The 15,658-nt window shown below is 33.8% G+C and overlaps 1 protein-coding gene across 1 annotated transcript; it reads right to left on the minus strand.

Annotated features, from left to right (window-relative positions):
- Window positions 1–7,845: 7,845 nt before the first annotated feature.
- Window positions 7,846–11,799, minus strand: LOC110793285 (protein NRT1/ PTR FAMILY 7.3). The gene is made up of 5 exons (XM_021998145.2): window positions 11,592–11,799; window positions 10,424–10,544; window positions 10,096–10,313; window positions 9,427–9,980; window positions 7,846–9,075 (listed from the first exon to the last, which is right to left on the minus strand). The coding sequence occupies exons 1-5, from the start codon at window positions 11,616–11,618 to the stop codon at window positions 8,244–8,246; spliced, it is 1,752 nt and encodes a 583-aa protein (XP_021853837.1). The 5' UTR covers window positions 11,619–11,799; the 3' UTR covers window positions 7,846–8,243.
- Window positions 11,800–15,658: the final 3,859 nt, after the last annotated feature.

The raw sequence follows: 15,658 nt of genomic DNA on the forward strand, positions 1-15,658 counted from the left end.
TCCATAAGACTTGAAGGGAAGAAGTAGTCACACACTCCATAATTATATTGACTAACAACAAGGGTAAGTTCATTTGTAATAGAGTGCCTCGAATGAAGGACCACCTCAGCCGATCATAAGCTTTTTCGAAGTCTATTTTTATGGCCATGAAACGGATGTAATATTTCTTCGAACTATGTGCTTTGACAATTGTTAAAATTAGTTTGGGATGAAATACGCAAGTTTTTAATAAATCCGTCTCACTTATGACTTGAGACGGAGTTGATAGGCAGGTGCGCAGCCCAGAATAAGATGAAAGGATAATATTAGTGACATTATCTAAAGTAAGAAAAGTTGTTACGGTCAAAGCTAGATATATTGTCCTTTTGTTAGCCTTAGCTCTTTTTTTTGTTTTTTTGGAAGGATGGTTAGCTTGAGCTTATAAAACGGCTCTTTGCGACTTGGTGCTGACGGACAGCTATTAAAAAAGCGTAGAGGCCGTTTGGAATGAGCTACATCGTATGTCGCACTCAATAAAGGGCTTAAAGTTCCGCGTGATTCCTGGAAACCCCTAATCACTGAGGTTATAAACATAATTAGTTTTATGACACACGAAATAATAACAAACTAGCTTTAGGCCCGACGATTCCCGGGTCACTACATTAATAACATTTACATTTACTAACCTTTTATTTATAATGATAAAATGAAATATGTAATACCTTATTGGTAAAAGGTTGTTTAAAGGTCAAGGGTTCAAACTTTATCACAAACCATATTTAACATTTATTCAATGTCTATGAAGATTACATGTAGCAAATCGTGCAACTAGATGAGCTACAATGTTACATACCCATCTAATATGAGAAATATTAAAATACTCGAAAATATCCAATATCATTATAAATAAGATGAATTGGAGTAAGCTCGCATTTGCCTCAGTTAATCACATCAACCACATGATCACATTCCACAACATATTCAATCGTAACCAAGCCTCCTAGTCATATGAAGGGTATACGCAATCTCGGGCGTAGTGGCATGGATCTTCCTTTTTGTGGTAGAGAAGATTCATAAATGATGGTTTTCTATGAGTCCCAAACACCCAAACACATCGCAATGTCTAGGGATTCACACAAGTAATAAATAATTGTGATTTCACTTGACTCAATCCTACGACATTGCAATGAATATAGTAGAAAAGGAATAAGTAAGGGATAGAATTCTCGGGGATCAGACGTTTTCTATATTATTTATAAACATGTAACTAGTAGTACACTTCACTTCAAATAAACAATCGTGATTGGGGGTTGTTCGCACAACTTGTCGCTAATTGCACAAAGTGGGTAATATATACTAAGGGATAAGACTAGGAAGATGGATTCCTCCTATTATAGCTATGATAAATGAAAGTCTCTCTTATACTATACTCCACTCATACATGAACACAAAGCTATTTACTTGTTAATCTAGGGGGCATTGGGTACTACCTCAAAGAATTCCCACCTATGGTCACGATGTGGTTCGATCAAAGAATCTAGAGTTTTGTTTCCGATTTCCTATCTAAGTTCCAGCCGATGGTCACGGTTACACAAAAATAAATAGAAATGAGGCTCAACACACACTATAGCCACTTTCCTAGGATCCACACGAAGAACGAGCGCTTTCCCTTGTTAAATTTTCATATTCAACTTTCAAAATTAATATTCAAGGATGTTTAAATGAGACAACCTCTCTTTAAACTAGAACTTTTTAATATTTGGAGCATATAAAAGTTAAGATTTTTCATGCTTGAATCATTTTTCCTTTTAAACATTAAGTCACGTAATTTCAAGTTCTAAATTCAAGTTCTACATTTCAAGTACAATTTTAATTTTTAGTTCAAAATAGATGATACTTTAAAGCGAGCAACCTAACTTTAAAGTTAGATTATCATACAATTTTGAAGCATTCAAGGAAAATATCGATGTTATACTTGAATATTCTTTTTCTTTTAAATTTAAAGTCCCCAAATTAGCACTTTTCATTCCCTTGTACAATTTCGATTATTTATGCTTTAACATGGTTATTTAATTGCTTTATTTCAATTCTGCACTTACAATCCATTTGGTGTATGATTATGCACTTCTCTACTATTTATGATGTTTGCTTATGCTTCCTTTCACCACTATTTTCCATGCTAAATACAAGACATACAAAAATCATCACGGCTAATAAGATAACTTTGGACAATCGGACTAGATTCTCATTAATCTCTATTATATAAGCCAAGAGCTGAGGTTAAATAGGTAAATTAACTTTTCGTGTCCCCAAACTAAATGACGAAAATACCCTGATTTGTTGTTTATCGGGCCTCGCCGAGCCTTTGTTTTTAGGGTTAGATTTCGTTTATGTCCATCTCTCTCCTCTCATCCGCCTCTCTCTCCTCTCACTTTTCTCTCTCCTCTCACTTTCGTTTCTCGGTGCTTTTGCTGAGGAGAGTTGAGCCTCTTTCCCCCCTCTCACTTTTCTCTCTCCTCTCACCTTCGTTTTTCTAGGGCTACACTTCCTCGCCATCGTCCCTCATCAATGGCGACTCTGAGGTCAATCGGAGGGAAATGCAGAGCTCTATTGGCGGCAGCAATTCCTTCACCACCGCGTCAACGACCGCTACTGGTGCTGCAAAAAGAACGAAGCCTCCTTTTTCCGCTGCTTCTGGTAACAATAATAGAGGTATTTTGGTCTCTCCCACCCTCAGCGACTTGGAACTACATCAAGATTCACAATCTTCAGGTATTTCCCCCCCTCTTTGGTTAAACTTATTTTTAGGGTTTTAGGTCCTTTGCATTTGACGCATTTTGGTTAAATTTTCCTCTGATATGCACTTCAACATATGATGGTCAAGATAAGCTAAGAACAAGTAAAGATATAAACTTTTAATTTCAAAATGTTGAAGAATGGGTTGGCAACTTTGCAATGTGACCTTCGTTTCTTTATTCACTTTACTTTTGTAAGCGAGTTTCAATTATTATTAATTTTAGAAATTTTAAATTTTATTTGGAGTTTTCAAATTATCAAGTGTAGTTTTGAAGATATACATAGTTTTTTTTTGGTGTTTTTTATGGTGAGCATGAGTATGTCTTTGTCACACAATTTTGGTCCTATCAATAATTCAAGGAAATGGAATTCTTGATTAAATGCACTTGATTACTGAGGGTAATTTCTCTCTCCAAAAACCCCGATTTCAAAACCCTAATTTGACGTTTCCCGTCACTAAATTTTCTCATTCTTGATGTTTCAGGTGTTTCATTCGACCTATCAGATAAAGAGCTTTTCTACATCGAAGAGTGGTAGGTCTTTGATCGAGTTTTCCGGAGATGTGTTATACGGGGGAGGTGGTGCAGGGACCGGTGGAGGGATGACGGGGAAGGCGAGTTTCCGACAAAAACAGCAACAATAACAGCAGCAACAATCGCGGTGAGTTACATTTGATTTAATTTTACCAATTTGTTTTTACTAATTTAATTTTACCAATTTGGGAATTTTTTTGTCATGGGATTTGACAGTTGGTTGGTATTTTGGTTGAAATAGTACTTTCTTTGATCAAAAACAAAAAATTGAATAGTACTCCAATATAAGGCTAGATATTGGTATTGATTTTGGTTTAAATAGCACTCCAATACATGGCTGTAAAAATTATCGATCGAGCTGTAAAAATTACACAATGTTGTTTGCAATAGTTATTATCTAGATCGATTGATTTCTGGGAATATTTGTTGTTTTGATGCTTTATATGATTCTTTGTTTATTTTCCTGTGAGTCAGATTCTATGTTCTGTCTGCATTTTTCGTTGATCTTTTTAGCATTTTACGTTGAAATTGAATCTGGGCATGTTTGTTTTGGTGTTTTTGATCAGTAATCATAATCTGGTGTAAGTTTATGACAAATGCGTTCGTCTGAATTTTGTAGAAATATTTGAAGGTCGAAATGGTGAACCACGTCTGTTTGTTTTAGTTACTGTTTGTTGTAGTTACTGTTTAATTGTTTTATGTTGGTAATTAGATTATTTCGAATGTTTGGAGCTAGGTTAATTGATATAGCAGCTTTCTGATAACTTCTCTCTGGTTCTCAGCTCACACCAGGTTAAACTCAAGAGAGCATTGGAAAAGAGCTCAGCAAATGGAGCATTAAGATACAATCAGATCAGATCCAAGTGCTCAGCAAATGCAAAAAAGTGAAAATGAGATAATCAATCCAAGTGCTCAGCAAATTTATGTCAACAGTGATTCAGTGAATAACTATTACGATTCCTTTGTTGCTGAGTTCGTCGGATTAGTGTTGATTCATTAGTTAATAGACTCCATGTTCGGTGACTGGCCTTCACACGACCCTCACAACTTCAGCCAACTCCGCCCTTCTGATCCTGCAAATCCGTCCGTAAGTTACCCGCTTCATCTTTCAATGTCGTCGTTTTTTATTGATTGTTCTTATTTTCGTTAAAAATGGAGTTAATCTGATCTGGGTTCTGCAATAATTTGATTATTGAGTGATGGGAATTTGCCTAATGTGGGATAATTGAAGTTGTCGTGAATTTATTTGTTTAAATTCGTGTGGAATTTTACTGGATTTTAGTCAAGTGAAGGTTTCGTACAAACGGGTGACTCAATTTTTTGTTCAAATTTAGGAAATTCATGGGTAATTGAAATTATGTGTCCTCGAATTCAATTAGAATTAGTTCGTTTTAGTTAAGCGAAGGTTTTGCACCATTGGGTGACTCAATGCAAATTTTGGAATTTAATGAATAACTATGAGCTCTTATTTCCGTCAAACATGGAGTAATTATGCAGTTTTGATTTTAATTTTAATTTTAATTTTAGTTCTATTTCAAATTGCAGTTTTTATTTATCTCAAATTGCAGTTTTGAAACTGAATAGCTTTACAAATAATAAGTACGAGTACAGATGCTATTTGAGAAGTCTGATCGCGAGGAAGTCTACCCCTCATATCTTACCATAGAGGCCATCTTAAAGTAGTTGTCTCAATTCTCCAGTAATATTCGGACGGTGAGCTAAGATAATGATAGGCATAATATGGAGTTACAAACACGCGTTCACTCTTCACCTCAATTGTGCATGTATATGGTGACCAGAAAAAGGAATGTGAAACTTGCAGTATGCTAGAAGGACAAAGCTAAGGGATTTAACACAGTTCTCCTACTACTAACTATTAGCACAGCTGCTGAATTTGGAGTTTTTTTAATTAATTAAATTAGTTTGATTTTAATTTTGCCAAGAATTAATTAAATTAATCAAAGGTGGTTGAGTGGGTAAGCTGGTTTGTGTTGGTTAACTTTATTTCTTATGGTATGACTGTATGAAAATTTAGATTTTAGATGTTTCTTTTTGTTTTTACGGGTTTAGATACTTGGATTCATAGGTACATCATGGGTTGTAAAGGTTTTGTGAGTGATTGCCGCTTGGACTAAAAGGAGTATGGAATTTAGCGGGTCGTTTGGACCGGGTATAAGCTGTTAATGTAACATGGTCAATGGATGTTGCTGCGCTAGAGAATTCTGATATAGATCTAGGAAGAAAAACTAAATTGCTTTTTATGTCATGTTATTGCAGATACTGAGAAGTTCTATGGAGAAGTTCGGGAAGATATACGGGCTAGATACAATAAAACCTTTGGCTGGTCTCTCAAAGCAAGAATGATGGGAATGAAGCTGCTAGGATCTTTGTTGAAGAGACTGGAATAAGTGACTCTCGAAATCACAGAAAGGGAGGCAATGCTGGAGAGTGGAGACCATGTTTCCAACAAGTGAGCTAATGTCAGGTATGCTTATCTCATGTATTAATTTGTCTTTGTTTTTATTTTTCTTCTCTTTCAAAGATCGAACATTCTCCTGTTTTGTGAGTGATTGCCGCTTGGACTAAAAGGAGTAGGGAATTTAGCGGGGTCGTTTGGACCGGGTTTGTGTCAGGTCAACTTCTGAAAAATTGTTTGAGTATATTTTGGAGTCACATTGGCCTGATTTGGATCATTTCACATGCGAATCTGTTGTCAATGAGTTTTTTTATGATAAAATAATTGTTATTAGACACGTTGATTGTGGTCAGTTTGGGTCAATTCGGATCAAGGGAAAGAGTTTGGGTTTCAGATCAGGTATTTGATACGAGTCAATTGTCAGGTCCATTGCTGGTGGCTCTTGAGTTTGGGTTTAAGCTCAACACATACCCTGCTATCAAGGAGGGAGCGTGTGGACTGAGTATGGTGGTTAGGGATGGTGTGGGTGACGTACAAATATCTCCTGCGCTCCGCAAGCTCGCTAATTGGCTGGCTGATATGGCTGAAGCACAAACTCTGAAATTTGGCATGCAGTATGCATTCGATGATATTAGCTTTAAAATGTAACCTTGATGTACTATTTATCATATAATAGAGTTTTACTGTAAAAAAAAAAAAAAGACCAACTTTGATGTACTTCTTTTGTAACATTTTTTATAAGTTGTTTGAATTGGTTTTTGATAAACTTCCAGGTAACATTGCATTATGTTTGCTTTAGGGGATCAAATTTTCTTTTTTTGTTCGCACGCATCGCGTGCATATAAGACTAGTATTGACTAATTAGAAGTGATCACTTTACTAGAATACAATGTTCTAACTTCAAATGCATGCTCACCGGCCCAAACTAAATTCATGCTAGGATTATTTGCACGAAAAGAGTCTTGTATTGAATTTACTTATGCCTTAGCCGAATCGAAATAACCGTTTCATTCCCGAACTCGAATCTCTAATCGGTTTCAATTCAAATTATTTATCCGCGAGTCATATAATCTTTCTAAAAGGACCGTAAATAGTTTGGTGATGACTCTTTCAAGGAAAAATGTTCGAAGCCGTAGGGGCCTTTCAAATTTCTATTTCGATTTTCTAATATTCATAGGTAAAATACCATTAATCATAAATTTTGAAGTTGGCTCCCATTGACGGTGGGATTGTAAGAAATCAAGTCAAGTCTTAAATTCACGGTCCTTGCTAAATTAGCCCGAATTTGACGCGTTTAATAACTTACCAAAACTTTTTGCTAAACCGTTAAAAATCACATATGAAAGACGTTTTCAAAAACTTAGCCGGAAATGTACCCCAACAGAGGGAGTGGTACTTTTTATCCTACATCTATTGATCACGCATTATTTGTAGGGTCAAATATTTTCAATTTAAGCCTCTTTTTTTTGTCAATTTTCATTGGGAAAACATGTGACGATGATCTTAAAAGAAGTGTATTTTAGATTTTATTTTTTATTTTTTTACTATGTAAGAGAAGAGACCCTATTGAGCCATCACCTATCATAGGATTAGTCAGCTCACCTAAGAAAGTTTTCATTTGAGCCACTTTCAAGCATTTCATGACCGATGAGACTCGACCATGTGAAAAGTAAATTTCCCACCAACTTGTGTTGGTTTTTTTCCAGATTTAATGTAAAAAATTAATTGATGATGTATAATGTTGTTCAATAAACATGTACATACGAGTGTGACTCATACTATTCTTTTAGGTTACTTACGAAATTGCTTATATTATGAAGGTGCAAGGAGACAGGGAAAGACGAAGAAGATATGTTTATATATGGTGTTGGATGGAGCATCATACATACGGTGTTTCAAACAAATACCGATAAAATCTTTATTGTTTTCGGAGTATTAAGATGCAAAAACAATAACATTAGCATTAACAATTTGATAAGTTTAATCGGAATTCAATCCGGATGTCGAATTAACAAGATTTAGGCAGAGTATAAAAAGCGATCGAACAAAGATAAATACATAATCACAGCCCATATAATGACTACAAAATTAAATTACCCTATTGAATAAATAAGAAAAGAATTTTGGAATATCAACTTTATTTCATTTCATATATAGTACAATATTTGATACAAAATCTGACGGGCGAAGACACCGTCATTTGATTAAATTACAAAATCCGTTTTGTTTAATTAAATAATTATACATGATTGTGAAACTTTGTGATCATTTCTTCAAGAGTGAAGTGCATGGCTAATATGTAGCTACAAAATCGGGAATGAAGTTACCCGGCCTATATATTGCCGTTAGTAAAGCACCCTATATATTATATAGTTGGTTTACTAAGGACAACCTGGTGACTTCATACCCGGTTAGTAAGTTGAATGCTAGTCATTTAAACTTTAATGTTTACCGAGAAGAAAGTCATTTCACTTAGGATATGATATGATGTATAACATAAAATCAAAATTGAAGTTCTTCTAGACCTCAATTTTGACGGTTTGTTCACCATGATGACTATCAACTCTTGGTTCATCGGGTTGAACATATTTGTAAGAGTTAGCATAGTACAAGTAGACCAAAAAGTCTAGGGTAGTTAAACCGGCCAACAAGAAGTAAAACCTCTCTAAATGACCCTTGTTTAAGTCTTCAGGGATCCATCCAAGGTTGTTACCTCGTGTAGTTATCTTCATCAGTATTGTGACTATGATACTACTCATGTAGTTACCAAACGACATGGACAACATACAAAGTGCACTCCCAAAACTCTTTAACCCTTCGGGTGCTTGTCCATTGAAAAACTCTAACTGACCAACATACATGAATACCTCAGATGCTCCAATTAGCATGAATTGAGGTATTTGCCAAAATATGCTTAGACTACTTGCCTCTGTAGTCGCGTATTTTAATCTGAATACTTCTACTGTCCCAGCTGCTACCATGGCTAGGATTGCCAGTATAAGCCCAATTCCCATTCTCTCAAGTTCAGTAAGACCTTTCTTCCTCATTCGAATCACAAAAGGGTTAAGAACACGGCGATAGATGAAGATGAAGGACGCCACACTAAGGATGTCGAATACAGACATGCTTGCTGGTGGAATGTGGAAGCTTCCAATGGTTACTTTCATTGCCGCACCTTGTTCCACAAATAAGGAGGCCATTTGTGTAAAGACTACAGAGTACATTATAGTGCATACCCATATTGGGAGGAGCCTTAATATGCATTTCACTTCTTCAACTTGTGTTACTGTACATAACCTTCTTTCGTCGTACTTTTGGTTACAAGTGATAACAGCAGCTTTATCCAACATCCTGCACAGGCATATATGACCAATTATATTAATTATTAGTTTTGCTTTAAATAAAATTGATAGAGTATGAAACTAATCTTGGGACTTCAACCATCAGCTTAAGCTTTTGGTTGAGTTGGTCATTTGACATGGTATCAGAGCCAGCGTGAAGCAAAGGTCACGGGTTCAAATCTCATCCACCCCTCCTTTCAAAATGGAATATTTCGCGCTGGGTATGAGGAGGCCTATACTGCATCCACACTTCAAGCCCAAAGGGCTTTCATGTGAGAGGGCGTGATAGAGTATGGAACTAATCTTGGGAATTCAACCATCAATATTGTTAGGTGTACGTTGAATTTAAAATTGAACTTACGTTAATCCTTGGGTATGAGCGATCTTTTTCCTTCCATTTTTTAAGTATGTCTTTGCATCCAATTCGTATAAACCATCGTCTTCTGAAGCGTTCCATTTCTTTGTGGCAGCAACAAGCACTTGGCCAAACCTTGAAATTGGGTTTCCTAAAGACTTGTAGTGCCTAAAATGAGGCGTACCGCCAAGGAACAACGCCAAAGCCATAAGGGCAGTTATAGCAGATGCAAAAAACCCAATTGCCCATTTCCCTTCATCTTCGTAGTAGGCCAATAAAGTGTTGGAAAACAGAGATCCTAAGTTGAAGGCCAAGTAGAAGTAACTAAAGAATGATATTTTGGAGCTTCTTTCCTTAGGATGTTCTACATCAAATTGATCAGCCCCAAATGTAGCAATGTTTGGTTGATATCCACCATTTCCAAGGGCCACCATGTACAATGAGATGTAGAAGAGCGTTACATGGTAACCAGAATGGGAGGTGCATGGAGTTAGCTCATCTCCACACCCATTAGGTTTAAGCAAGAATAAGTATGATGATAGTGATAATAATGCCAACCCCTGCAATGTACATTATATATATATATATAAACGCATAATTAGTACTCCGTAACAATTATACAAATAAAGAGTAACACGTGACATGATATATAGTAATGTTAAGGTAGAAACTTACAAGGACAAATATAGCTTGAAAAATTGCACAAGTTTTGTATCGACCCAAGTAAGAATCACTAAGGAAAGCGCCAACAAGGGAAAAGAGATAAACAGTTCCAGTCCATTTGCTAACATTGTTTGCAGCATCAGCATTGCTTTGTCCTACCACTCTTGTCAAGAATAACACTAAGTTTACCCCTACGCCGAAAAATGCCAATGTAGCCAGCCCTTGATTCACTGTAATTATTCAAGTAAGCAATTTAATACATTTCCTTAATTGGGATTAATAAAATTAATCAGACAAATTAAAGAGAGATACATATATACGAAGTATATAGTGATGATACCTAGGATTAGTATAGCAGGCCCCCATTTTCCAGTTTTGTTACGTATTGCTGGATTACCACGTCGATCCACAGTTCCGTCAAGAGTATATTCTATTTCCTCACTTTCGTCTCTTATCTTTTCCTGAAATTATTGACCATTCAAATGTTATATCGTATCATATACTTATCATAGACTTATAAAGTGACCGATAAGAGCATGGTATTATAATCCAAGTAAAGCCAACATAACGTTTATTTGTCCAGACAGAGAGAATATAATTTTGGTGAAAATTGAGTTACTTGTAGCAATTGAGTTGCAAAAATAGCTAATAACGTTACACCTAACTCCATTTTACAAGGCTACACGTTACAACTGACTTCTGTCAAAGAAAACAAGTCCAGGAACATAAAGCTTCATGATTTTGAGGTGAAAATTAAATTTGCTGGCATTTCACTTTTGGCAGTTACCAAATCGCTTATGATACGGATTGACACATTACACAGTCATCTGTTTGCCCTCTTTTTCTCCAACCAAAACACCATACATTATTCTAGGAAATTTTCTCAACCGGAGAACTTAAGTTAGGCAAATATATACTCCCATAAATAGCCACAAGGCCCACAACCATGATAGTTTGATAAACTTACGGGGTCATATACGAGTCTGTACATGAGAAGAGATTGACCCTACGTAAATCTGACAGATTCTATCTTAAAATCAATTGGTGATAGGTGGAGTTGCCCACCAAGCTTTATGTGTTAGTCAATCTCCCTCTATATCTTTTATGTCATACAACTAGTTTCAACTCACATATGAATTAGTTTTCTCAACATAGTTACGGAGTACTTCTTTTCCTATTAGAAAATTTGATATTCGGATTATAAGATAGAATAATGATCCTATATGTAGCTGAAAAACGATTGAACTTTTTTGTGTCAACCGGACAACTGTGAAAGACTTGGCATGCTCAAACATACAAACAAGACCATTAACAGAAGCACAAAGCACATACAAACCGACCTCCATCAAAACAATTATTGAAACTTATTATTTCATACTAGTGATATTTTTTTTTTAAAAAAAAAAAACATGTTTGAACTCCTAATGATCATATAAACACGTTAGTGATCGTGCTTATGTATATATCCTCGTGCATGAAAGACCGAAAAGTTTAAGAAGTTAATGTACCTTTTGACAAATGTTCAAGCAAGCCATTGCTACTTTGTAGTAGTAGTAGCAGTAGTAGTTGGTGTTGTTTAAGAAGCTTTGCAAAACAATCAAAGTTATGAATGTATGCAAATTTTTGGCAAGATTGTGTTGATGAAGAACAAGAATAAAAGAGATGAAATTAATTGTACAAGTTTCCTTGAATTGAGAGAGTGCACTAAAAAGAGTGACCAAAATTATGGTATTTATAGAGAAAATATGTGGGATAAAATCATTATAAAATGGACCTCTATTTAGATGACGTAAGGTAAAAATAACAAAAATAAAAAATAAAAAATAAAAAAGCAGAAAATCAGTTGTGCATGGCTTTTAAATGAAGCAGACATATAAAAGAAACGTGTTATGGTTGGATTTGATTACCTGAGCTTGAGCTGGGTTCCATTTTACTACGTTCAACTTTGGCTAAATTAACAAGTGGCTGTGTTTAGGCTGTTTTTGATAATGACTTTTTTAACTAACAATTAAGTACTTTTAATTTGTTTGCTTAATTAATATCAGTTTTAACAACTTAAGTTAAGTAATTACTTATTTAGTTCATGTGGATAGTTAATTAGATACGAACTACTCCGTATATAATGTTGGAAGGTGGTGCAAGCTACATATGATGTTAATTAGTTACCATCCCATACTTAGGGAGCCTAATTGCGTAGTATTTATTATTTTATGGGCTTTAGCGTTTTAGGCTAGTTGTTACCCATATTTCATACTTGATTCTGCATATATATGTTCTAGCTTTTCATCTACAAAAACTTATTTTCACATAAGAGTCAACGCAATTTGGATTATACACCCGGGAATACAGTGCTCATTGTGCACCATGTTAAATATTTATTGAAAATCTAAAGAACATTGAGAATGATTTCAATGTACATGTACTAATGAAATATTTAAACTATATGTTCATTGGCTATATGTTCTTTGTACGTAAACTATATGTTCATTTAAAAACAGGGTGCACAGTGAATATTGTGCACCCGGGTGCATAAACCATATTTTAAAGAGTTAAAAGGGATTAAGAGTATTGATGGAGCACCTAATTCAAGAATGATTTTGGAGGTTCTATCGCTTATTTTTACGGCAACTTTTGTGTGAGACCGCCTTATCGGAAAGACCACTTTGGTTGCTTAACTAATTGGTTCCATTTCTTAACTAATTGGTTACATTGCTTAATTAATTGATTTAATTGCTTAACTAATTAATTTCTTTGCTTAACTAATTGGTTTCAGTGCTTAACTAATTAGTTCAAGTGCTTAACTAATTGGTTTCATTGCTTAACTTATATGATACCAAGGTGGTATTTTGTGTAAGACGCTCTTATAGAAAAGTTTGTATTATTTTTATTACATTATTAATTAAATAAGATCAAGATTATTTTAATTCTCAAGTTTACATTCATCATATAATTGAAGTAATTATGTAAACCTTAATTGGTCCATCTTCATTAAAAATAACCAACCAAAAAGGTTAAAACAAACTAAGGGGGGTCACATCTTGTCTCCCCAAGTAGCATAAAAACTCCCAAATGGGTTGGTAAGACTTCTTGCATTCCAGCATTCTAACACAAGATTAGAAAAAGCTAAGTAGATATTAACGCTGGGGAATTCTTGATTAGTTATCATCACTTGTCAATTATAGTACGTCTTCTTTTTTTATTATTATTTACATTACTTTTTAACATCTGTTATAATTTACTACTACGCATAAGAGGGTGTGGTTATCTTCAATTTAATAGCTACTACTCCCTCCATTTTTCACTTGCATCGCTTTAAGTTAACATTATTTATATACTTCGTACTAAATTTGACTTGAATATTTTACTATTATATGATAATTAAATGATATTATATAAAATATTGTTGGATTAATCACATTACATATTTTTATAATGTCGTGGGATTAGTCACATTACATAATTTTATAATATTAATTTTTTATAATTTTTATAAATACAAAATTAAAAATTTTAAGGGTCGATTGATACCTTGGCAAGTGTGTTGGTCTAAGTGATACAAGTAAAAAAATAAAGGCAGTATATTCTTTTGCTGTGTTTTACTCATTTACATTAATTATAGAAATCAAATAGAGAACTCAAAAGAGGGACGACTAATTTGGATAATTTTGTTTGCAGGTTCAGAGAAATTAAATAGATAGTAAGGCCATGTTATTTAGAGCTGAACTGAGCTAAAATTAACTGAACTGAATTGAACTAAATATTACTGAAATAAATAAATACTCCATAATAAATAATAAATAATATGTAATTAATTACTAAATAATAATAATAAATTATACATATAAATAATTAATAAATAATAAATAATCTGTTATTAATTACTCCCTCCATTTCTTTTTGATGTATCCATTTGGAATCTGGTGTGGTTTTTAAGAAAATTGGAATATTGGTTTGTATGGGTATAAGTGTAATGATTGGGTGTAAGAGAAATGATTGGGTGTAAGAGATTATAATAAATAAATGAGTGAGAAAATAATAAAGAAATAAGGTAAGAGAGAGGAGTGATAATGATGGGTGATAAAGGAGGTGAGAGACTGGGTATATGGGGAAGGGAAAAGAAAAGAATTAAATATTATGGGTGGGGAAAATTAGGTGGAAATATGGGTAGAATCTTTAGGTATTTTGGTAATTAGATAGAAATATAAGGGTATTTTAGGATAAAATGTATGTCCAAAAATAGAATAGATTCTAAATGGATACAACAATATGAAACGCTTAAAATAGAAACGGATACAACAAAAAGAAACGGAGGGAGTACTAAATAATAATAATAAATTATGAATATTAATAATAATAAATAAATAATTATCCATAATTAATTACTAAAAAATAACAATAAATTATTAATAGTACATAATTAGTTATATATAATAATAATATAAATATTAATATAAATAATAATATAATATTAATAATAATAAATATAATAATAAATGTAAATAATACATTATATAATAATAATAATAATAATAATAATAATAATAATAAGTTGAGTTGAATTAAATTGAATTGAATTAAACTGAATTGAACGTAACTGAACTGAATGCTCTTGAACCGAACTAAACTGAAATAAGTCCTGAAACTGCAATTAAGCCAAAAAGAACAGGGCCTAAGAGGTCATTCTCTCATGTTAACAAAAAAAAAGGGTTTCGGGTCCAATAAATTCAGATAAGTTGCTATCATGTCCTATCAGGTCGGTTTAATAACTTTCAATCATCTCCAAATTTACTATCTAAATTTATTCTCTTACAATCATGTTTAACCAGTTTTAATCATATCAGATCCAATAAATTTCAATTGGGTCAATTATTTTAATAAATTCCAACAGTTTAGATAAGTTTAGGACATATCAGGCTAAGATAACACACCCTACAAGAATTACCCCTTATAATACAATTGGGTAAAACAAAGTGTGAAGATGATAAATTATGAATATAAAGTAGACATAAATATTAAAAAAAGAAAAGAAAAAGAGTAAAGTGAGTAAAATTTAGAAATTATATTAAAATAGAAAGTGAATAGAATTCAGAAAAACCTATAAACATACAAAAATGGTGAAATATGAAATATTAATGGACATTATCAAATGTACGCAAAAGGTTGCAAAAATCATAGTCAAGCTAGAGCTTATGTTGTCTTTTTCTTTGATTATAAATTTATAATTAAGTCGGTTTAACTTGGTGTCAATTGATGTAGGCTTATTGCTTGCTATTAGCCACCCTTTAAATTTGTACTACTATAAATATGATTGGAATATTTTTTTTTGGTTCTACTACGAGGAGTTTCCACCGTCTTCGGCGAGGTAATCTTCCGTGGGAGTTTGCATGGGTACCTCGATGGGCAGCATCCCTCCCAGTTGAGATTTTTTCCATTCCCAAGGCTCGAACCCGAGACCTTGGTTAAGGAGCAAGAGGCCCTTAACCACTCATGCCAACCTCAATTGGTAAATATGATTGGAATATGAATATGTGAAGCTTGCTTTTAAGGGATTTTGAAGTTGAATTCTACCAAGTAG

The sequence above is a fragment of the Spinacia oleracea genome, chromosome 2 (assembly GCF_020520425.1).
Source record: "Spinacia oleracea cultivar Varoflay chromosome 2, BTI_SOV_V1, whole genome shotgun sequence".
NCBI classification, from domain to species: domain Eukaryota; kingdom Viridiplantae; phylum Streptophyta; class Magnoliopsida; order Caryophyllales; family Amaranthaceae; genus Spinacia; species Spinacia oleracea.